Genomic DNA, 23412 nt, shown 5'->3' with positions numbered 1-23412 from the left:
ATGCATGAATTACATTGAAACAAAACATGTTTATAAAAAATATATACCATCTCAGACCGTTGGCTTTCCTTATACATAGTGGCTATGTTCAACTAATCTTTTTTTCTTATAAGAAGTGGAACTTTTTGCTAACGTTGCTTAATATAATTAAGTATGCATACGTGGAAGTTTCTCCCCATATATTATGTTGCGATCGTGAAGGCTGAAGCACTAGAATCGTTATTATATTTCGCGTGCAAATATATAAAGCCCGGAATTGACTTAACTGGGTTTTCCCATGCCGGTACAAATAAAAGGTGAATATCGAGCTATTGAAATTCATGTAACAGTCCAATGACTCTATTGTCTCCGAAGTAACGTGTGAATATAACAACGGTTTAATTTTGTTTGTACCGGAGGATTAGGCTGGGAAAACCCGAATAACTATAATTCCGGGCTTAAACTATTGCTCAGTTGTCTATAGTATACAAGGAACTTTATTTAGTAGACTGTGACCATTGGTCTAGTCTCGATCATCTAGAAGCTTGCGGGTCTTTACTAGATCAATGACCCTCTCCGAAGGCGACCCTCTGAAGGATTGACTACTGACGCACGTAATAAATAATCTGGAAATATGGCAAATTCTTTACCACGACAGAACTTTCATGCCGACAGTGAAGCAGCAATAAATCGACAAATCAATTTAGACTTATACTCCAGCTATGTTTATCAATCTATGGTAAGATCTATTTTTATAGTACTTTTCGCCTTTCGGATGTTATCATTTTCGGATACTTATTAATTTTAGATTATTATATAAATATATGCATTATTTATTTCAATTTGTATTGCAAAGAAGGAGTCCTGAAAAAGTAAGTCATACAAATTTATAAGGTTAAATTGCTTTGAAAAGAACAAACGTTAGTTAAAATGTTGGTTGACATAGAATGAGGAAGAAAATATTCAACTCAAAAATAATTATTTTTTAAATAACTATTAACTAAAAACTTAATTCGTACAATAAGTAATGCTTTATTTTTAAGTTTTTCAACAACCTACTTTTAATCAGGCTAGATTTGTAGGCCCAAATTGTATTTTGTTATTTTAAAATGATAACTAAATAAGGTAAAGTGCATATGGCAGATTTCACAAAAAAGGCAATTATTTGGCCCATTTGCTTTCATTTATTGTTATTGCATGTCAACGTCATATATACAGCAATTGCCTTTCCCAACCCAATAAGAACACCTAATAGAAGTGATTTGTATTAAAATAATGAAAATATTGTGTTAAATAAGGTAAAAAAATGTAAAAATATGCCGATATTTAGGACAAAAAAGACAGAAAATCTTCCCGGTACCAATATACCACTTTTTTGAGTATGCTTTTCAGTAACATCTGGTAAGTATTTTATTCTTGTCTGTTGAATAATGTTTGCAAGAAATGTTAATTAAAACAATAATATATCTAAAATGATTGCATTTCGTTCGTAATATACTTAAATTTTCGGTAATTGCGCATGGTGATAACGTTACGGTAATCTGTCCTCGAATTGTTGTGTAACATTAGCAGACATGATCCACTGCTAACTGTTTTAAGCCTAAACACACCTTTATTAAATCACTGAAAACAAAGACTACGTGTCGGATAAAAACAGTATTGCATGTAACAAGAAATTGGTCATTCCCGATCATAAAGTTTTTTAGGTCTAAAAATGTGTTAATGTTACTCAAAATCGATTCTGTCCCATTTTAGCATGACGATAGCACCTTTTCTATTCGTGAATAATTTACACCGACTGAGGGTTAACATCCGGGTAGCGATTACTTTTATATTGGACTGGTTCACAGTTGACATTGAAATGATAAAAATAGTGGTGAATACCGTTGATAAAAACTTAATCCAAGTTTGGCTCATTCTGTCCTTCGATGTAACGTTAACATTATGTCACGCTAGCATTAAGACAAGCGCTTAATAAAGCAAGAAAATCGTTGAAATTTGATGACTTTCCCAGAGTCAATTATTCGAACATAACAATGTCGTCTGTAAACTATCGTTTGTAAGTATTCATTCATTAGGTACGTAGTTTATATTGAATTCATACCGCTTTTGTGTTTGATATCGTTATTTATTGGACAGAATTAAGAATTTTTGTGATTATCAATTGACCGTGTTTATCAATCATTTATATAGTTTGTTTTATACTGTATCAAGCTCAAACAGTCTGTGGTAGGTCTGTATTTTAATTTGTTGTGAAACATTCTGTCCAACTGCTAATGTGACATACTGCTAATGTTACTCATTCTGTTTTGTGGTAACACTAGCACATACTGCAATTAGCAATTTATAATATATATGTTTAATATCAAAGGTAATGATAATTGCACCATACTAGAGACATTTATATTACCACAACAAAACATTTATGTTTATAGCTTATCTGATCTGATATAAAAAGAAAACCTATGTTTGCAGAAAGCATTTTCTGTCTTGTTGTCCAATTAGGGTTTGTTTCAATAAATTTATTTGAGAAAAACGAAACAATCTTTATTTTTTGTCTGTACAATCTGCTTTATAGATAAATGAACCATTTAGTGCAAGACAAAATACTTCTTTGGATCAAAATATTTAAAAAAAACAAGTTTTTACCGGCAATATTGTAACACTAGCACAAATGGTATGGTGATACAAAATTCTTTTTTTTATAAAAATGCATGAATAAATCATTGCAAATGTTCTAAAATATGATAGATAAGAAATTGCTGTAAAAGATTATGTTGAAATCACAAATCTGCAATAAATTTTAAAAATCAATATTTGCCGGGAACTTTTTGGTCACCAAAACGTGAAATCTGCCACATGATGCATTTTTAAATAATAACTAAATAAGGTAAAATCCATATGATGCAAGAGACACATTACAATTTGTATTATCCAGATTCCTTTCAAGAAGCATCCTCAAAGACATGTTTACAAACATTCTTCTTTGTCTACATGAATTATGACAATATCTCTAGACATGTTATATGGGATATGTCTAATCCCTAAGGTTTTGCCATATTAAAAAGTGTAAAAAATATATCAAAGTGTAATTACTTAGACAAGATTTCATCCAAGATCAAATCCACAATAATAATTTAACTGTTGAAATTTCAGATTAATGATTGATAAATTATCTGTTCAATTAATTCAATTCTTCTTATTCTTTCTCTGATGTCGGGCAGTTTCCAATAAATGGTTAATATTTCTGTGACAGAGTGCCTACTGTGTTCTTGAAATCTGATTAAATTTTACATGCAGAAAGAAAGGACAGATCACCCTAGTATGCATGACTTTTATAAGGTTGTAGCTTAATAAAATTATCCGGTAAATGTAAGGTATACATCATCATGTATCAACATTCTGCTACCTATTAATCCTTATACTTTCGTTATCTTCAGGCCATGTACTATGAGCGGGATGATGTAGCCCTGTGTGGGTTCAGCAAGTTCTTCAAGCAGCAGTCGGACATTGAGAAAGGGCAGGCAGAGAAACTGATGGAATACCAGAACAAGCGAGGGGGGCGCATTGTGCTCCAGACTGTACAGGTGCTATATCATTACTAGTTGTACCTGTTAAATCAGAGATATGTGATCAAGGAGGCCAATTCATCAAAAATTCTATGGACAGACTTGGGTTTCATATCAATGAAAGAATTTCAACAGTGCAGTACTGTACTATTGTTGATTGTCTGGGTGGTTACTTTACATTTTGAGATGGTTCTACTGAAATTTATTGAGAACCCTGCACTTAAGAGGTCAGTGTTCATATGAGTATATTTCATGTCTGCTCGATATCTCTTGAACTGCTTGAAGGAATCTGAAATACCTTGCTAATTTTCAATGTATTGCAACAATGTGCGGATCACAAATTACAACCAGCTCAGTTCAAGGTCACTCTTAAGGCCAAACATCATATGGCTATGATATGATTATATTTCATGCTGGATGTTCACCTAAGTAAGACATTATTCAGAGAGCATGTTACAGCCAGCTTGGTTCAATGTTAAGGTTACACTTAGAGATCAAAGGTCAAAGGACTACTTTTCATGCCTTCTCCATATCTCTTGAACCTCTAAGGATTTGAAATATCTTGCCTTAAAATTTCACCACATTGTGACGCTGTGCGGAGGGGGGGGGGGGACATCAGGTTTTCTTTTACAAAAACAATTATTGAGTTATTTCATTAGTTTTAACTTCATTTATTTGACAATTATTTTGAAGAAAGTTAGAATAATTGATACTAGGTCACTCTGCTTGGCTGGTAATCAAAACCCACGTTTCATTGGTCAGAGAATTGAGTGCACTTACCACTACATAAGCAGGCTGTCTTTGTTAACATGAGATAATCTTTAGTTGAATGGAACTGTTCAATATTTTGTTGAAATTGAGTTATTTTTATTTACTTTGGCGTTACTAATGCTTTTAGCAATTTGGCGTTACTAATGCTTTTAGCAATTTTTATCTCATTTTTATAAACTTATAAACATGAAAGCACTTATGGGAACTTTTGATGGTGATTTAGTTATGAAACAAGCAATTTCAAACATTTTTGATATCAGACCCTTTAAAATGTAAACTAGTCCATTTCAAAAAGAAAGATGTGTCAAGTAAGAATAAAAATCAGCTTTAAAAGTAACACAGGTCAACCAGTTATAGCAAAATAAGAAAAATTAGTTAATAATGTAAAATCATATACCCTTCGATACGACTAGGCCAAATATTTATCTTATACGTACAATATTCTATATAATTATATTGAATTGTGTTCGACCAGAAACCTGAGAACGATGAGTGGGGCAGTGGTTTGGAGGGCATGCAGATGGCTGTCTCCCTAGAGAAGAGTATCAACCAGTCACTGTTGGAACTGTATGGCGTGGCAGAAAAACATGGAGATGAACATGTAAGAGTTCTTACCTGCTCATAAGATTAAATTAATGCATATTTAAAGGCAATACTGTTCTACTTTAGTTTCTTTTTATGCATATTTCAATACATAACTCCTTTTAACATGTTGCATCTTGATTCAATAAGATCGTTTATTACATTGTCACAATTTGTTAGTGAAAACATGCATTTTCTACAACATAGCCAGCCACCAAGCATTCTATGGATTATAAAAGCTGCACATTTAAATAATACTCTTATTGGTCAGCAAATAAGTACATACACTAACTCAAACGTTAAGTGGGTATCCCATTATAAAAAACAACATATGACCATGTTCTCTATTAATTATGAAACATGTGTGAGTTGCAAAGTGTGAGTGAGTATAACACATATATGTTAGCTGTTATTTTAACTTTAGTGTCAGAATTGTGTAAAATATTTATTGTTTTCATACTTATTTCTAAAAATCGACTCTGTCAAACAAAAGGGCACAGCAGAGTGTAGTAAAAAGGAAGTAGAATGCCAGAAAAGGTTAGCGGGGTGCCCCACCCTGCAATTAGACTTAGCTGAAGCTCTGTATGTTATATACATGTAGAACATGAAATGAGGTCCAAGGTTCTTGCACTGAAATTGCTGATAACCCATACTAAAATATTTTTTTCTAGCTGGGTGACTTCATTGAGGACCACTTCCTGGGGAAGCAAGTGGACACCTTGAAGGCGATGTCAGACTATGTTACCCAGTTGACCAATGTCGGACCTGGTCTTGGGGAGTTCCAGTTTGACCAGAAACTTCAGGGCGCAGAAATGTAGACTAGCTAGATCCATATCCCTTGCCAAAAGGACACAATGTAGTTAGCAGTGGACCAAAGACGTTCAAGAGTTCTATGTCTAGGGAGTAGTAGCAAAAATAATGCTTTTGTTGTAGTTAAAAATGTATATGAAAATTGTTTCAATGTTACAGTGTTAATTATAGCAACTATGACTAATTGACTATTGTATTCTTAGAGGACAATCTCTATAAACAAATTAATGTAATTTTCTGAAAAAAGCTAATAAGTAAATGTATTGTGGTATGAATAGGGAATATATGTTGGTTTATCTGTAGGGCTATATCTTTTACCTAGTCCATATGGTATATAAGACCTAAGGTTGGGTGCAATGTATCTTTACAAAAGCAACAAGAAGTGATGAAATCCCGTATATCAACCGACTAACATAGAATTTTATACCTAAAAAGTATTTTTTAAAAAGATAATAATAATTTTCTTTACAAAAGCATTTTAATTCGATGACAAGCATCCTATTTCCTTTGTGTAGTATTACGAAAGTAGATTTGCACGTGTAGACCATGCTTCTGCATCTATACCGATTCACAAAACGTAGTGTGTAATTCAGAATTTTTCCAGTTTTCATATTCTGTGTTTTTATCATGCAATATGCATATACATATTGACAAAACAGGTATGCAATAGGTATGAATATAATGTTTCAGAGTTAAACCTGGAATGCAGCTTACTTTTTCCATAATTTGTATCCGAATATTTCTAACATTTTTAAAGTAGTAAAAGATCATAATATTGTCCGTTCCCAATTTCAATGTTGTAACATTGTGTATAAGATGTTTTAAGGTGTAAAATTTGGTAAATTTTGAATGCCTGGTGACCTTGTACTTTTTTGGTATCATTTAAAAGGGTTTGAGGGGCAGGGGAAGAAAATTTTAGTATTATACCGTTAAAAATAATGCAAACACGCTGTTTAGGCATTAAAATATTGAACAATTCAAGGGTTTCGTTAAATGAAGTTTGGAAGAATATAACTCCCTAAAAATGTGCCAATACTTCAAAAATAGGGTCTTTTGAAGTACAAAAACTTCCACTATTTTTTGAGAAAATTTCCAAAAGTGAAGGATTGGAAGTTAAGAATATCTTGCCAATGTTACTTTATGGTCACAATCGCAAGAAACCCTTAAAGTAAAACGAATTCTTTAAATACAATTTTGTGAAGTTTGCAAGATATAGTCTTAAATTATTTATAACATTTAGTATCTAGATGGATAATATTGAACATTCTCAGAGTTTCAGTGGCACAAACTTCAATATTTCAGAGGAAAAACTCCCAAATATTGATGTTTAGGAAGTTCATACTTTCAGTTTCAAATTCTGGAAGCCCTGACAATTGTTCAATTTACCGATATTTCTGATTTCAGTTGAAATACCATAAAGAACGAAAATTCAAATGGCCATCAGTTTGCTTTTTATATTTTTCTAGTCATTTATTTTACATACATGTATATGTATTTAGCAAGCAATATTCTTTCATTTAATACCTAAATCACATGAGGTAGGGTTTTAGCTAAAAGAGGGGACAGGGTGCTGAGGGACGAAAGGGCACATTGTATCTGGAAGTGAATATTTAAAGCATAATGAATTTTATAGAAAATATTAGAAATTTGAAGTAATATTACGTTTCAACTACCAAATATGTAAAGCATGTTTGAATTCATAATCATAGTTGAAGTTTTATTCAAAACAAAAGAAAAAATTGATTATCTTAAGCATTTATTTTTTCGAAGGCAGAAGGGTGCACAGGCTGGTTTCATGAAGGCAGAAGGGTGCACATGCTGGTTTCATGAAGGCAGAAGGGTGCACATGCTGGTTTCATGAAGGCAGAAGGGTGCACAGGCTGGTTTCATGAAGGCAGAAGGGTGCACAGGCTGGTTTCATGAAGACAGAAGGGTGCACAGGCTGGTTTCATGAAGGCAGAAGGGTTCACATGCCGGTTTCATGAAGGCAGAAGGGTGCACAGGCTGGTTTCATGAAGGCAGAAGGGTGCACAGGCTGGTTTCATGAAGGCAGAAGGGTGCACAGGCTGGTTTCGTAAAGGCAGAAGGGTGCACAGGCTGGTTTCATGAAGGCAGAAGGTTGATTTTAAAAAGGACAGGGTTCAGCACCCTCCCATAACCCTCTTGCTAACACCCTGCATGAGTTTGTTTTATTCACATATATGTAAACTAATTCAGTCTTTCTTCATCCCATTACTGTTTATTATATGAAAAAATAACTTAAAAATAAGATATAGGGTATGAAATGACAATAGGCAGGGTCTGAAATGACTATCCAAAGGGTACAAAATAACCAAAAATCGGACGGTACGAAATGGTCAGGGTACAAAATGACGAAGTTCCCTAGGTTACCAGGCATCAAATTTAACATAAGTGTCAATGTCTCAATACCATGATACCTTCAATAATATTTGCTTACATGAGTGTAGTATGTATGTAGTGGCAAAGCATTTATTTAACTCACATTGAATATATGAAACTATGAATAATTCAATTGATATTCATGTCAAATGCAAAACTGGTGCTTAAAGAGTTACATTTTGAATGCAGATATTTTGAAATAGTCTTATTCAAATTGATTTTGAAATAATTATATATATTTTTTAATTAAATTGTATAAATTTTTATTTGATCTTATAGAGTGTTTTGTTATTTTTCTATTCAAATTGATTTTGAAATAATTTACATTTTTAGAAATATAAATTGTATAAATTCATGTAAGTTTTTGATCTTATCGCATGTATTGTTATTTTTTTATGGATCTTCAAGCAGTGCATCAGCTGCCAAACGCCCATTGTTAATCTGGCGCCAATTTATCGAAACATTTTAAATCTCCTATAGCAGGATTAAGCTCATCTCACTATTTTTGATTTCATATAATTTGCGCAAAATTTACATGCATAACAGTTTTTGACTTCAAAAGGAAAATATTGCGATTTACGATACATGTAAGTATCACTTCTCCTAAAAGTCTCCTCACTTCACCCTAATTTGACTGGAGGGAGAAGTCACGTCTCCCAAAAATGTCAGCCTAATGAGAGCCCTGATTTGTATGCTAATCACGATAAGCCATTTCTTATTAAGTCAAAATTAGATTAATGAAATAAGCTACTTAAGCTGGTTATGCTTAAGACGTTTAGAGAAATTGGGGCCCGAGTGTTTAGGACATAATTATACATGAACTATTTGATACTCACACTTTGTTAATATTTAGATTTTTTGTTTTAGCAGGAAATTAATAAATGTAATAGTATCACTGATATACTTCAGCAGCATATACTTTATGTTTGTTAATAAGTAATAACATGTATGTTTATATATTTTTTGTAGCTTAATAAACTTTCTGAATAGAATTAATGGATTTGAGGATATACGTATAATGTACATTGATCTTGTTTTACAAGTAATGGGTAATCGATAATTCCATTTTTTTACACTCTTGAGATTTTGTTGTCTTGAAATGATGTTGAATTGTTTGAAGTGTTACATGAAAATTTTAACATTACAATAACTGAGTTTGAAAAAAATTTGTGTAACTATATTGTTACCAATTTTTTAGCTACACTAACATTCCATCTTTTCAGGCCAAAACTTTACAATGCAGTAATTTCTATCTGATTGCTAGCGATAAGGGTTGCTTTATCTTTTGTATCAATACTGTTTATTGTGATAGCTATTTACATATTGTCTTTCTGCACATTGTCTTTCAAAAATATAGAATCTCGAGTCCTTCAGTCTTATTTTGTTATTTTCCTTGGTCAATATCTTCCGCCTTTAATTCACTGACAATGCATGCTGTGCTCTTTCAATACTATCTCTTAAACAAAAGGTTTAGGTGTATGGGTAACTGGTTCATTGAATGACGTGTGTTGCTGCAACTTACTGTTTTCTTACTCTCTTGTTTAATAAAACTTGTAGATTGCTTGCTTTATATAGAAAAAAATAACACTCGTTTTGGACTCTAATTCATGTAAAATGCATTACAGTTACTCTATGTGTCCTTTGAATAGGTACACACAAGTTAAGAACATATATAAGATACTTTATTGCCGATCATTTTTAGGCATGCGTAGCGTGTCAGGCGTTTGCATCACGTTGTCCGACGACTTGGGGATCACGTAGCCCTTTTACGTTCCTTTGGATCGCGTTATCCGGCGGCGTTGGGATCACGAAGCCCGGTGGCGTTGGGATCACGAAGCCCGGTGGCGTTGGGATCACGAAGTTCCGTGGCGTTGGGATCACTTAGTCTGGCAACGTGGCATCACGTAGTCCGGCAACGTCGGGATCCCGTAGTCTGGCAACCTGGCATCACGTAGTCCGGCGGCGTTGGGATCATGTAGTCCGGCAGCGTTTGGATCACGTAGGCCGGCGACTTTGGGATTACGTAGTCCGGCGGCGTTGGGATCACGTAGTCCGGCGACGTTGGGATCACGTAGTCCGGCGGCGTTGGGATCACATAGTCCGGCGATGTTGTGATCATGTTGTCCGGCGGTGTTTGGATCACGTGATCCGGCGACGTTGGGATCACGTAGACCGGTGACGTTGGGATCACGTAGTCCGGCGGAGTTGGGATCACGTAATCCGGCGACGTCGGGATCACGTAGTCTGGCAGCGTGGCATCATGTGATCCGGCAACGTCGGGTTCACGTAGTCCGGCGTCGGTATCATGTAGTCCGGCGGCGTTGGGATCATGTTGTCCGGCGGCGTTTGGATCGCGTAGTCCGGCAGTGTTGGGATCACGTAGTCCGGCACCGTTCGGATAACGTAGTCCGGCGACGTTTGGATTACTTAGTCTGGCAACGTGGCATAACGTAGTCCGGCGACGTCGGGATCCCGTAGTCTGGCAACCTGGCATCACGTAGTCCGGCGGCGTTGGGATCATGTAGTCCGGCAGCGTTCGGATCACGTAGTCTGGCGACGTTGGGATCACTTAGTCTTGCAAAGTGGCATAACGTAGTCCGGCGACGTCGGGATCCCGTAGTCTGGCAATCACGTAGTCCGGCAACGTCGGGATCCCGTAGTCTGGCAACCTGTCATCACGAAGTCCGGCGTCGGGATCATTTAGTCCGGCAGCGTTTGGATCACGTAGTCCGGCGACGTTGTGATCACGTAGTCCGGCGGCGTTTGGATCATGTGATCCGGCGACGTTGGTATTACGTCATTCGGCGACGTTGGGATCACGTAGTCCGGCGGCGTTGTGATCACGTATTCCGGCGACGTTGGGATCACGTAGTCCGGCGGCGTTGTGATCACGTATTCCGGCGACGTGGTGATCACTTAGTCCGGCGGCGTTTGGATCATGTGATCCGGCGACGTTGGGATAACGTAATCTGGCGACGTTGGGATCACGCAGTCCGGCGGCGTTGTGATCACGTAGTCCGGCGACGTTTGATAACTTAGTCCGGCGGCGTTTGGATCATGTGATCCGGCGACGTTGTGATCACTTAGTCCGGCGGCGTTTGGATCATGTGATCCGGCGGCGTTGTGATCACGTATTCCGGCGACGTTGTGATCACGTAGTCCGGCGGCGTTTGGATCATGTGATCCGGCGACGTTGGGATTACGTAATCCGGCGGCGTTGGGATCACGTAGTCCGGCGGCCTTGGGATTATATAGTCGGCGGCGTTGGGATCACGTAGTCCGGTGACGTTGGAATCACGTAGTCTGGCAACATGGCATGACGTAGTCCGGCGAAGTCGGGATCACGTAGTCTGTCAACGTGGCATGACGTAGTCCGGCGAAGTCGGGATCACGTAGTCTGGCAACGTGGCATCACGTAGTCCGGCGGCGTTTGGATCACGTAGTCCGGTGACGTTGGGATCACGTAGTCTGGCAACGTGGCATCACGTAGTCCGGTGATGTCGGGATCACATTTTCTTACGACGTGGCATCAAGTAGCCTTGCTCACGCTTTCATATCTGCTCGTCAACTTAACAATCAATGCAATCGATTATACAGTTTTGACTTAACTTTGTCACAATGCAGGGATGATAAAATTCCGGATTAATCCGGAATTCCGGATTTAAGGCCTCACGAATCGATTTTGAGATATATGTAAATCCGTTGAGTTTTTTCTAGGGAGGGAGGGGAACAGGGGGCGATTCGAGCCCAGTTCGAACAATATGGGTACGAAAGGTGAGTTTTCCGGAAGTTTAAAGCCGGAAATTAACGAACCTATTTACGTCTTGGCAATCGAGCTATATGATTGGTTAAGAAAGCATCGGGTGATTACGGAAATAACCGATCGGACTATAAGACAGTATCCGGATATGACAGACGACGAAGACGAATAAACGAGTATTGGAAAAAACACGACTACCACCAACTTCTAAAAACATCGATTCGTCGATTTAAAGGTATATTTGCTATTTATTTTTAAGAGAAATTCCCGAAACGTTTCTTTTTAAGTTAATAAAATGTGTTAAAACTGAGAATGGCTTTTGCGCGTGTAGCAATATTTCGGACATCCCGATTCGGATTGTGTTATGATAAACGATTTTTATTTTACAAATTTTATTTGGCCGATTGAAATTTACGCTGCAAACCGTTTCTTTATTCTTCGCATAATGTTTGAAGCATTGTTCTCAATAAGAAGTGGCTGTTGACCATAATGGAAGGTTCAAATGAAAATTGGGTTGGTTAAATTAAAAAAAAAATGAATTAATATTTTGTAGTAGTAATATATATTAAGTAGGAGCAGTCAGTTTATTTTCTATTTGAGACAGTTCAACAAAACTTCTTGAGGACCCAGTTTGAGTGAGATTTAATTTCTATTGTTGTATTTCCAGGTATGTTGATGGTTCCAAAAGTCAGGGATGAACAGACACCAGTTGTTCCTGTCAATGACCGCCATGATACTTGGATTTATGGCTGAACATGACCTTCCATACTCCCGGGCACCACATGTAGTGAGTCTTACCTAAGACACTTGCCAAAGATACAAAAGCTCTCAGCGAAATTAAAACTTCAAAGGTGTTCAGAATCATATAAGATGACTTACGGAGTGGCAAGCCATTTCAATGATGAACTCGTGGAGGAGTTACGTGAAACTCGGTTTTATTTGAATTTAGACAAGTCAACAAACACACACAATGAGAAAACTGTTGCAGCTATTTTTCTGCTATAGAGAAAGAAATAGTGTTAAGACATTTGTCCTCCTTAACAATCACAAGGGCTGATTCTGAATCAATTTTCAAGGAATTTGAAAGCCTGTTTTGAGAGACTTAAACTGCTGTGGGACAATCTAGTTTGTCTACTGGACACCTGTAACACCATGAGGGGAAAAAATCTGGCTTGGAAACCAGAATACGTCAACTTGTGCCTCATAGACATTGATGGTGACACAGTCCACCATGTCCACAACGGTTACCCTGCCAAAGCATTTACAGTCCCATTTGGATATTACTTGGAATAATATATATAATAATTAATAATATTATATTCTCATAAAATGTGCAGATAATGGAATAAATACTCTTATGATATATAAAAATTGAATAAATAACACTTTTACAATAAACATTTGCAAGCTTGATAATTGATATGCTGTTCATTATTATTTATCAAACATCCCACAGTGTAGACTATTCATACACAGGCATTTGATCATAGCCAGTTGAGTTTTATGGGAAGTGGACAACTGAACCAAAATGTCAGGTACATGTCTTATGCCTGTGACTTCAGGTAAAAAAGTAAATTTAACTTTGTTTAAAAACAAAGGTGTTAAACTTCACTGCTAAGATTCCTGATAATTGTTCTGATTGCGGATGTCTCCTGTTGAACATAATTATATCTACCAAACCGAAAGGTGTACTCCTTGAACACTATTCTAAGGCAAAAAAGGGTATTAGAAACCCTGAAATACTGAAAGCTTCGGGGGCTTCGCCCCCCATGTCCCCCCTACCAGGGCTTTGCCCTGGACCCATCAGGGGCCTTTAGCGGCCCCCTGAACCCCACGCAGATATTTTCAGGATTGGCACTTTGGCTCTGTTATCATCCCTGCACAATGGTTTTATTGGCAATCTATTTCGACTGTGTCAGATCAACAACAATGTCACACTATTCACTCTGGAATTATGGCCCCTTATTTGTAGAAATGATCGAAATAAAATCGAAACCTCGATCAATTCGAACGAATGAGTGATGGTGAAATGGACAGCCTTGTGTTTGAAAGCAATTTTAAAAGGCGTAAAAGTTAGCAGCCACCTAGCCGATTTGTGTTCTTCGCTTACAATTATTGCATCGTGCAATTTCGTATTTTCAAACATTTAACGACCAAAGAGTCGCATTGTCACCCTAAAATATGAATAGGTATGTCTTTAAAAGTAACATTTTACATTAAATAGTAATAATAGTAGCTTTTTTAAAACATGTTGCATACATCATGTCACACAACTGAAGGACAAACAATAACAAGATGAATAAAGCATGCGGAATTAATGATAAAACGGTCTCTTTGTGAAGTTTCCGTTCTTTTGATCCATTTTGCTGAAGGTTATTTTTCAAATGGCTGGAGAGTCGCATTAACATGTGTCAGGTAAGAGATTGGTGTTTTATTTTGGTACAAGGTTGGCCTATTTCCTCGTTGATGGTAGATATGAAGGTTGTGTGTGTTCTTATAAAGATAGACAATTTATGCATGATATTAACCTGTAACTGTTTTAAATTTTACATTTGTAGTCCGCTTTATTGGCAATACTATTGGTCAAAAATGGCTGGAAGGAAAATTCAAATGGCGCGAAAGAATAAAAACAAGTTTTAGTTGAGATTTCGTGTTGTAAAACAACAGTTAAAGCCCTTGAATTAGTGCACATCATGTGTTTGTGTCGCACATGTCTGAAATCACAATGGCTTAGTATCTGCCGTCTTCAGCATCATTTTTTTTTGTATCAGCCGATTTTCTTGTGATGTCAAATAGTTAGGCCGTACATGTGGATTTTGATTATTAGTGAATAATAACTGTAATTTTTTCGTCGCTCATATTTCCAAAAGTATTTCTCATACACTCCTTCAACTTTATGGCTGCATTTGATCCTTGCCTTGATTGGAATTACACTTTGAAAGTCTAAGTTACGCGTACGACCCTTGACTTGATTGGAATTACACTTAGGTAGTCTCAGTTTTGACCCTTGGGTTGTTTGGAATTACACTTTGAAAGTCCAAGTTATTACCCTTGACTTGTTTGGAAGTTCAGTTTGAAAGTCTCAGTTACGACACTTGGCTTGTTTGAAATCACACTTTTGAAGTCTAAGTTATGACCCTTGACTTGATTGGAATGAAACTTTGGTAGTCTGAGTTTTGACCCTTGACTTGTTAAGAACTACAGTTTGGAAATCAGAGTTATGACCCTTGACTTGTCTGGAATTACACTTTGGATGTTTGTGTTATGACCCTTGACTTGTCTGGAATTACACTTTTGAAGTCTGAGTTATAACCCTTGACTTGTCTGGAATTACACTTTGGAAATCTGAGTTATGACCCTTGACTTGTCTGGAATTACACTTTTGAAGTCTGAGTTATGACCATTGACTTGTATGGAATTACACTTTGGAAATCTGAGTTATGACTCTTGACTTGTCTGAAATTACACTTTGGAAATCTGTGTTATGACCCTTGACTTGTCTGGAATTACACTTTTGAAGTCTGAGTTATGACCATTGACTTGTTTGGAATAACACTTTGGAAATCTGAGTTATGACTCTTGACTTTTCTGAAATTACACTTTGGGAGTCTGATATGACCCTTGACTTGATTGGAATAACACTTTGGATGTCTGAGTTATGACCCTTGACTTATTATGAATTACACTTTGGTAGTCAGAGTCATCACCCTTGACTTGTTAGGATTTACACTTTGGAAGTTTGAGTTATCACCCTTGACTTGTTAGGATTGTCTGAGTAACGACTCTTGACTTGATTGGAATTATACTTTAGAAGTCTGAGTTATGACGCGTGATCCTGACTTGTCTGGAATTGCACTTGGAAGTCTGAGTTATGACCTTTGACTAGATTGGAATTACGATTCGGAAATCTGAGTTATGACCCTTGACTTGACCGGAATTACACTTTGGAAGTTTGAGTTATCACATTTGACTTGTTAGGATTTACACTTTGGAAGTTTGAGTTATCACCCTTGACGTGTTTGGGTTTACATTTTGGAAGTCTGAGTTATGACCCTTGACTAAACTGGAATGACGATTTGGAAATCTGAGTTATGACCCTTGACCTGACCGGAACTACACTTTGGAAGTCTGAGTTATGACCCTTGACTTGATTGAAATTGCACTTTGGAAGTTTGAGTTATCAACCTTGACTTGTTAGGATTTTCACTTTGGATGTTTGATTTATATCCCTTGACTTGTTAGGATTTACACATTGAAAGTTTGAGTTATCACCCTTGACTTGTTTGGGTTTATACTTTGGAAGTTTGAGTTATCACCCTTGACTTGTTTGGGTTTACACTTTGGAAGTTTGAGTTATCACCCTTGACTTGTTAGGGTTTACACTTTGGAAGTCTAAGATATGACTCTTGACTTGTTAAGAATTTCACGTTTGAAGCCTGTGTAAAGACCCTTGACTTGGTTTGAATTGCACGTGGGAATTCTTAGTTATAACCCTTGACTTTTGAAGGCTGGGTTATCACTCTTGACTTGTTAAGAATTACACATTGAAAGTCTGAATTATGACCTTTGACATGTTAGGTACAACACTGTCCACGCCCCCAAAATTGGTAGGTGCAACAATGTCCACGCCTCCAGAAATGGTAGGTGTAACAATGCCCAGGCCCCCAGCAATGGTTGGTGCAACACTGTCCACACCCGAAGACATGTCAGGTGCAACACTGTCCACGCGCTGGTAATGGTAGTTGCAACTCTGTCCACGTCCCCAGAAATGGAAGGTGCAACACTGTGCACGCCCAAAGTAATGGTAGAAGCAACATCGCCCAAATCCCCTTCCTATGGCAGGTGCAACACTGTCCAAGCTCCCAGCAATGGTAGGTGCAACACCGTCCACGCCCCCTACCTATGAAATGTGCATCACTGTACATGCCCCATACCTATGGTAGGCGCAACACTGTCCACGCCGCCTACCTATTGAAGGTGCAACACTGTCTACGCCCCCTAGCTAGGTGCACTAATGTCTATGTCCCCCAACAATAGGAGGTGCACCACTGTCTATGCCCTCAACAATTGTATATGCCCCCGACAATGGTAGGTGCACTTTTGTGCATGCCCAAAGCAATGGTAGGTGCATCAATGGTCACGCCCCCGGCAATGGTAGGTGCAACACTGCCCACGCCCCTTACCAATGGTAGTTGCAACACTGTCCACGCCCCCTACGTATGGAGGGTGCAACAACGTCCACGCCCCCTACCTATGGAAGGTGCAACACGGTCCACGCCCCCTACCGATGGTAGATGCTACCTATGGAAGGTGCAACACGGTCCACGCCCCCTACCTATGGTAGATGCTACCTATGGAAGGTGCAACACTGTCCACGCCCCCTACCCATGAAAGGTGCAACACCGTCCACGCTCCCTATCTATGGTAGGTGCTACCTATGAAAGGTGCAACACTGTCTAGGCCCCCTTCCAATCGAAGGTGCAACACCGTCCACGCCCCACGTGCATGCTCAAAGCAATGGTAGGTGCAACAATGTCCACGCCGCCAGGAATTGTAGGTGCAACAGTACCTTAACCGCAAGCTATGGTAGGTGCAACACTGCCTTAACCGCAAGCTATGGTAGGTGCAACAGTGCCTTAACCGCAAGCTATGGTAGGTGCAACACTGCCTTAACCGCAAGCTATGGTAGGTGCAACACTGCCTTAACCGTCAGCTATAGTAGGTGCAACACTGCCTTAACCGCCCCTAGCAATGGTAGGTGCAACACTGCCTTATCCGCCCCTAGCAATGGTAGGTGCAACACTGCCTTAACCGCCCCGAGTAATGGGGAAAAAAATTTGCAGTGTGAAAACCAATGAATCAATTTGATATCAATTGAAAAAAAAAACCTTAACGTGTTCTTATACAAATACTGTGTAATCCATCATTTGTCAAAAGGACAACAAACTTTAAGTGTTTTTGATATGAACACAAGTCAGTAATGATTAATTACATTGAATACATAATTATTATAGTATGATCACACACTTGTGATTTTTGCAATAGCATAATGATTTTGTTTTTTTATGGAATATCGTTTAACGATACTTTATAGCAACGCATTGTTTGGATCTGGGAAAACTGAGATAAGTATCAACGTCACAAGCCCAGTAGTTAAACATTGAAGTATAAAACCCAGTTTGGAAGCACAAGGTAAGGGCTCAAGTGACACTTAACGGGAGATATAAACGTACGTACGCCACGCACAGATCACAGATGCATCAAATAGCTTTATCAATCAATGATGGGATGACGCCTTGGAATGGTCGGTGAAACACTACTTCACATAAGTTTAAACAACACACAACTCGTTGGCTCGAACTCGTTTGGTTCGATTTCCTCGTTGGCTCGAACTGGAGGTAAAGGACCGATTTCTTTTTACTAAAGGTAAGCATTCCCGCTTGGCTCGAATTCTCCGTGGCTCGAGGTATTTTCGAGTCCATTTCTGTTCGAGCCACCGATGTTCGAGTGTAGTTTATATGCCCATAACCTCACACTTGTCCCAACCCTCAGGCAATAACTACAGAATTAAAAATAAAATCCCGATCAGGGATCATTAACTTGAAAACAATGAAGAATAAAGCAAGACTAACATAAAAAAGGATAATCCGGCGCGCGCCACCTCTAGAATCGTCCAAGTTTATCGTTTATACCAATTATGGGAGAGAAAAAAAGTAATAAAATACGCTAAAAATGCGCCATTTCCGACTACGAATTGTTAAAATATTCTTAAGGGGGTGACCTCAAACCCCATGCAAAATAGTTTATGCTATACACTTTCGGTTCTGAGGTTGCTTCGTATGTCAAAAGGTTGCGCCCCTAAGTTGCGCCCCCTCTAACGTCAATTGCTAGAGCCGCCCCTGATAATAGTAAATTCATGTACACGACGACAGGATACAGACATCACCTTCAAACAAATGAATCAAGCCTAACAACAGTGTCAACTCTTAAAAGGTATAATGTATTCATTCAAAGACGGCCATCTGACATAGCTCGCTTAGTAAATTCTAGGTTTAAAAAATATGTCTTTATATTGTCGCATAATGAATGCCGCCATTATAAAAAAACAAGTAATAAAAATGGAAATAGAATAAAACAACAGTACAAAACGTATGCTGTCAAAAATTCTCTAAGATATCAAAACGATATGAAATGGAAAGTCACGAGGGTTATATTGTCAAAACAAAGATAAGAACCTGCAAGATTATGGCTATAGTTCTCTGTTGCTGTTGTTTTTTTCATTTTTCTATTAAAGTAAGTATTCATACCCAATGAAATTTGTCCCTTTCAAACATTTCGTATTTGGCAAGCTTGTGAGTCAATCAAAATGGTAGAAATTTGTAAAAGCCGATTTTGCCTCGTATTGCTCTCTAGTATAAAATAGTTGACTAATATTAGCTTATTAGAATATTACTGCACTTCAACTAAATCGAAAATAAAATATAGCGGTACCTGAAAAATAAATGCGCATATAAAATAGTGCTCGCTGTTTTTAGTACCAAATATTTGAATAATAATAGCTTCAAATAAAACGAACATGAAATGTATCCATACATGGACAATTAATGCTCATATCACATTCTATTAAAAAATCTGCTCTTCATGCACCTTGTTACATGATTTACACAAATGTTAAGCTGACCCATACTGACATCTTGACAACCCACGTCACTTGAAGTGAACGTCACACGGTGTTTCGTGGTGCTTGGATAGACCTGCATTTGACCATGTTTGATTATTAGCATTAAAAGCCAATTAAAGATGGATTCTTACTCCCAAATAAGCAGTACCACGATTAATAGAATCGTTTTAATTTACCCACAAGGATGAATACATATCGGAAACAATGGTTCTTTTGAAGGATACAGTGTTTCATTTGAAAGAAAGGTGTAAGAGACACGGAGTTTCTACCTTATAAGACGATCGTTGATCTCGATAAATCTTTTAGGACCCACCAGTCATTAACTATTTGTGCGTTTTAAGCTATTAAATACACGGTTTCAATCGTGTTGTCAGTAACTGATATTTTCCATAAATGCATTATTTAGTAAGTAGTTAAAGGATTCTCACTCAAAATTTAACGGTTTGTTAAATTGATTATAAATACGAGTATCACTTTGAAAAAAGAAATCTGCTTTGCCGTTGTCGTAAATAAATGTTGCTGAGCAACTAGCTAGCACTATTTTCGTTGTTTCTTTGTACGTCAGAATACTGTTAACCCTTAAGCTGCTGATGGCGATTTTAAAGGCTTTGCAAACAGCTTCGAACCAGACCAGACGCCGAGTAACTCGGCGCCTGGTCAGGTTCCAAGCTGTTTGCCACTCAGTCAATATATCCCCAAAGTTTTAAGTAAATTGAAAGAAATTTAGAATAAACCAGACGACATTTTTGAGCAGACGACAATTTACCCAGCATGCAAAGGGTTAAGATATTAATATGTCATTTCTTGTCAAAGCCCGCACTCTAGTCATTAGCTCTTTCTTTAAATTTGTCCTAATTTGTGTTCTATAGACACTAATGACGTGTTTAACAAAGATGCGTTTGTCTGTTAAAGTTTTTTATCACCCATTTTAATACATATTTCAGTAAAGAGGTTGTGGGATAGAACATCTTTCATCGCTTATTGTAACAGGAGCTTCCTCAATTACAATGACAGCTAGTAGTTAACTTTTGTCCTTTTTAAAAACGGCAGGAGCGTGTATTTATGCTAATTTGTCTCGTTCTGATAGTTTAAATAAATATAGAACCAAATAGTTAACGTGGTTTATTTCTAAATAAGAGAGTTAATTTGTATTTATGGTGTAATGGCTACGTAGCTTATAGACATAAATTGATAAAATTTATAGATTGGCAAGACTGGATCCGTATCACCTGGTTTATTGCCCCTTAAAAGCTGCATTCTCACAGATTGACGGTTTAAACAACGTTTGATTATTTTTCTTTGTCATGGAATACACCAATTTTTTCGTAACATTAATAGATAACAATGCAAAGTTATAGATGACAATGCAAGACACTTTTCCTGACATGACATAGAACTCTTGGTCCAATTGGTGCAAAGTGACCTCCTTTTGTACTGAAATTATATACAAAAATACTGTCCATTGCAAATCTTGGAATCTTTTGGCAGGAAATGAATGCGAATTGAAACATTTATAGATAACAAAGTGAAGCTGTGCTTCTTGCAAAGTCGGTATTTTTTGTCATATACATTGATTTCATATTATCAAAAAATAATGTTTTCGAAAGGCTCAGTCGAACGCTTGTACTAATTTAATGAAACTTGGGATATATCCTTAGAATAATTTGTCCATATGTGAAGCCTCATTGGAGCGCAGTCATGTGGCTATCTGGCGGGGACTGGCGGGGACTGACCGGGCAGTGTAGCTGACCTCGGTCACAAATCATCCCGACTGTCATCCGTGACAAGATTGATGGCGTATCGTCACTTGTAACATGCCGTTTCCTAACGTATATCTGCATACCTCCGTACATCTGTTGCTGCTCAAGCTATTACTGTTATACTGACATATCTGAATGAAGTTAATAGTTGCAACTAGGTGTATTTTTGTTCACACTGTTCAGTAAGCATAATGTCGAATGCGATTTATTGCGCATTTAGTGCCGCATGCAAATTTCATGTATAATATTACACGCATACGTGCAATTATACATGAAAACAAATGACTGCAGCTGTAAGATCACACTCTTAAATGCATTTATGATTTATTCATATAATGATAACTTATCAATTGTCACAACGGTATATCATATACATACGTTTAGTCTTATATATTTACTTCTTTTTTTCATGAAACAGACACTCTTATAATGACAAAATAATATATAAAGAATATTACAAGAGTGGTTATTCAATACGGGTTTCGTTAAAGTCTTATTCAAAATCAATACATACACATGTATAACAAACATAAATTTTGAGTAATAAACCTTTATCTGCCTATGAATAATGCATTTATGGAAAATATTAATTACTGATAATAAGATTGTAACCGTTTATTTAATAGCTGAACACGCAAAATTATTAAATGATTGGTGAATGCTAAAAGATTTACTGTGATCTACTATCGTCTCATTAGGTAGAAATATCGTGATTTCTGCACCGTTCTTTCAAATTAAACTCGGTTTCCTTCATAAAAACATTGTTTCTGACATGTAATCATACTTATTTGTATATCTAAACAATTGTATTAATCGTAGTAAATCTTATTTGGGAGTAAGAGTGTATCTTTAGATAAGTTTTCAAAAATCAATAAAAACGAGCCTAAGCGAGTTTAATACATTTTTGTTTAAATGATCGATCACGAACATTATATTATATTTATAGCATCAATATTAAGTTGATGATTTCCAGCGTTAAAATCGGAAAACGTCGCTATATAAAGCTTATCATTTAAATGGGGTCATATAACGCGGCGATATGCGATTTTCCGAGTTCATGTCCAGAAATTGGTACACAAAATAACATATGCCCAATTAGGGGCTGTCTTTATGTTTTTAGCAATTAAAACGGGTTTTTTGAAACGACGAATCTTCAAAGGATACCACTGACGTCAATACTGAGACGTCTTTTTTCCGTTCACGTTCCATCTACATTAACTGATATTTTCATCAAATCTTCGTTAACCGCAATGTTGTTTCACCACCTAGCGCGTCACGTGAAAACGTTGACGGACATATAGTTTTTCGTTTTCTTTGGTAACGTTAATTTTCGCGGTAAAATGGTGTGGTGCTTCGCTTAAATATGTGCATCTTTCTTTAATTTCTGGAAACCCTTCACCTTTTTAAATACATTTATTCCATTTTTTTTACAAATCTCTTTCTGTGTTTTATTTATTTTCTGCATTATGTATTTTGTGATTCACATATCATACTTAAAATGACCTATGTCCATGATTGGAAATAAACTTTATCTTATCTTATCTTATCTAACTTTACCGAATTTGTATTTTGCGCAATACAAATTAAAATATCAATTAATCTTACCACTTAACCTATTTTTCCGATACTTGACGTATATCAAAATAATGTTATGTTAATTAAATGATCAGTATACAAAAATAATAGAGTGTTGTTTTGTATAAAATACTATTAAACTATACTTGATAGTTATTGTTTATTGTTGTTGTACTAAATGATTAATTCGTCATTAGATGGACACTAAATAACCGATCAATGACTAAAATTTGGCGATTGATTTCATTAGAGGTTTTTTGAACGAATCAAGCAATCCATTGACGTTAAAACCACAACACACACCTATTATCATATTTTATGTTTTTAAACTTCTTTTAATTCTTTTTTGTCGAAGTTTTAACAGTATAAATGGTTCAGTCATTAATTGATTGTCATAAATTAAAACGCTAGATAGTTTCTATATATTCTTGTCTAGGGGCGTTATATTTCATACGCACAAACACGCACACACGCACACACACACGCACGCACACGTACATGCACGCACGCACACACACACAAACA

The 23412-nt window shown here is 37.0% G+C and overlaps 1 protein-coding gene across 1 annotated transcript; it reads left to right on the top strand.

Moving 5' to 3' along the window:
- The first annotated feature begins 525 nt into the window (after nt 1-525).
- On the top strand, nt 526-9479 carry LOC128231530 (soma ferritin-like). Its single transcript, XM_052944506.1, has 4 exons — nt 526-718; nt 3420-3566; nt 4795-4920; nt 5573-9479. The coding sequence occupies exons 1-4, from the start codon at nt 614-616 to the stop codon at nt 5717-5719; spliced, it is 525 nt and encodes a 174-aa protein (XP_052800466.1). The 5' UTR covers nt 526-613; the 3' UTR covers nt 5720-9479.
- The last annotated feature ends 13933 nt before the right edge of the window (nt 9480-23412 follow it).

The sequence above is a fragment of the Mya arenaria genome, chromosome 4 (assembly GCF_026914265.1).
Source record: "Mya arenaria isolate MELC-2E11 chromosome 4, ASM2691426v1".
Lineage (NCBI taxonomy): Eukaryota > Metazoa > Mollusca > Bivalvia > Myida > Myidae > Mya > Mya arenaria.
Note: the sequence above shows the minus strand (reverse complement) of the source record. Positions and strands in the feature narration are given on the sequence as shown.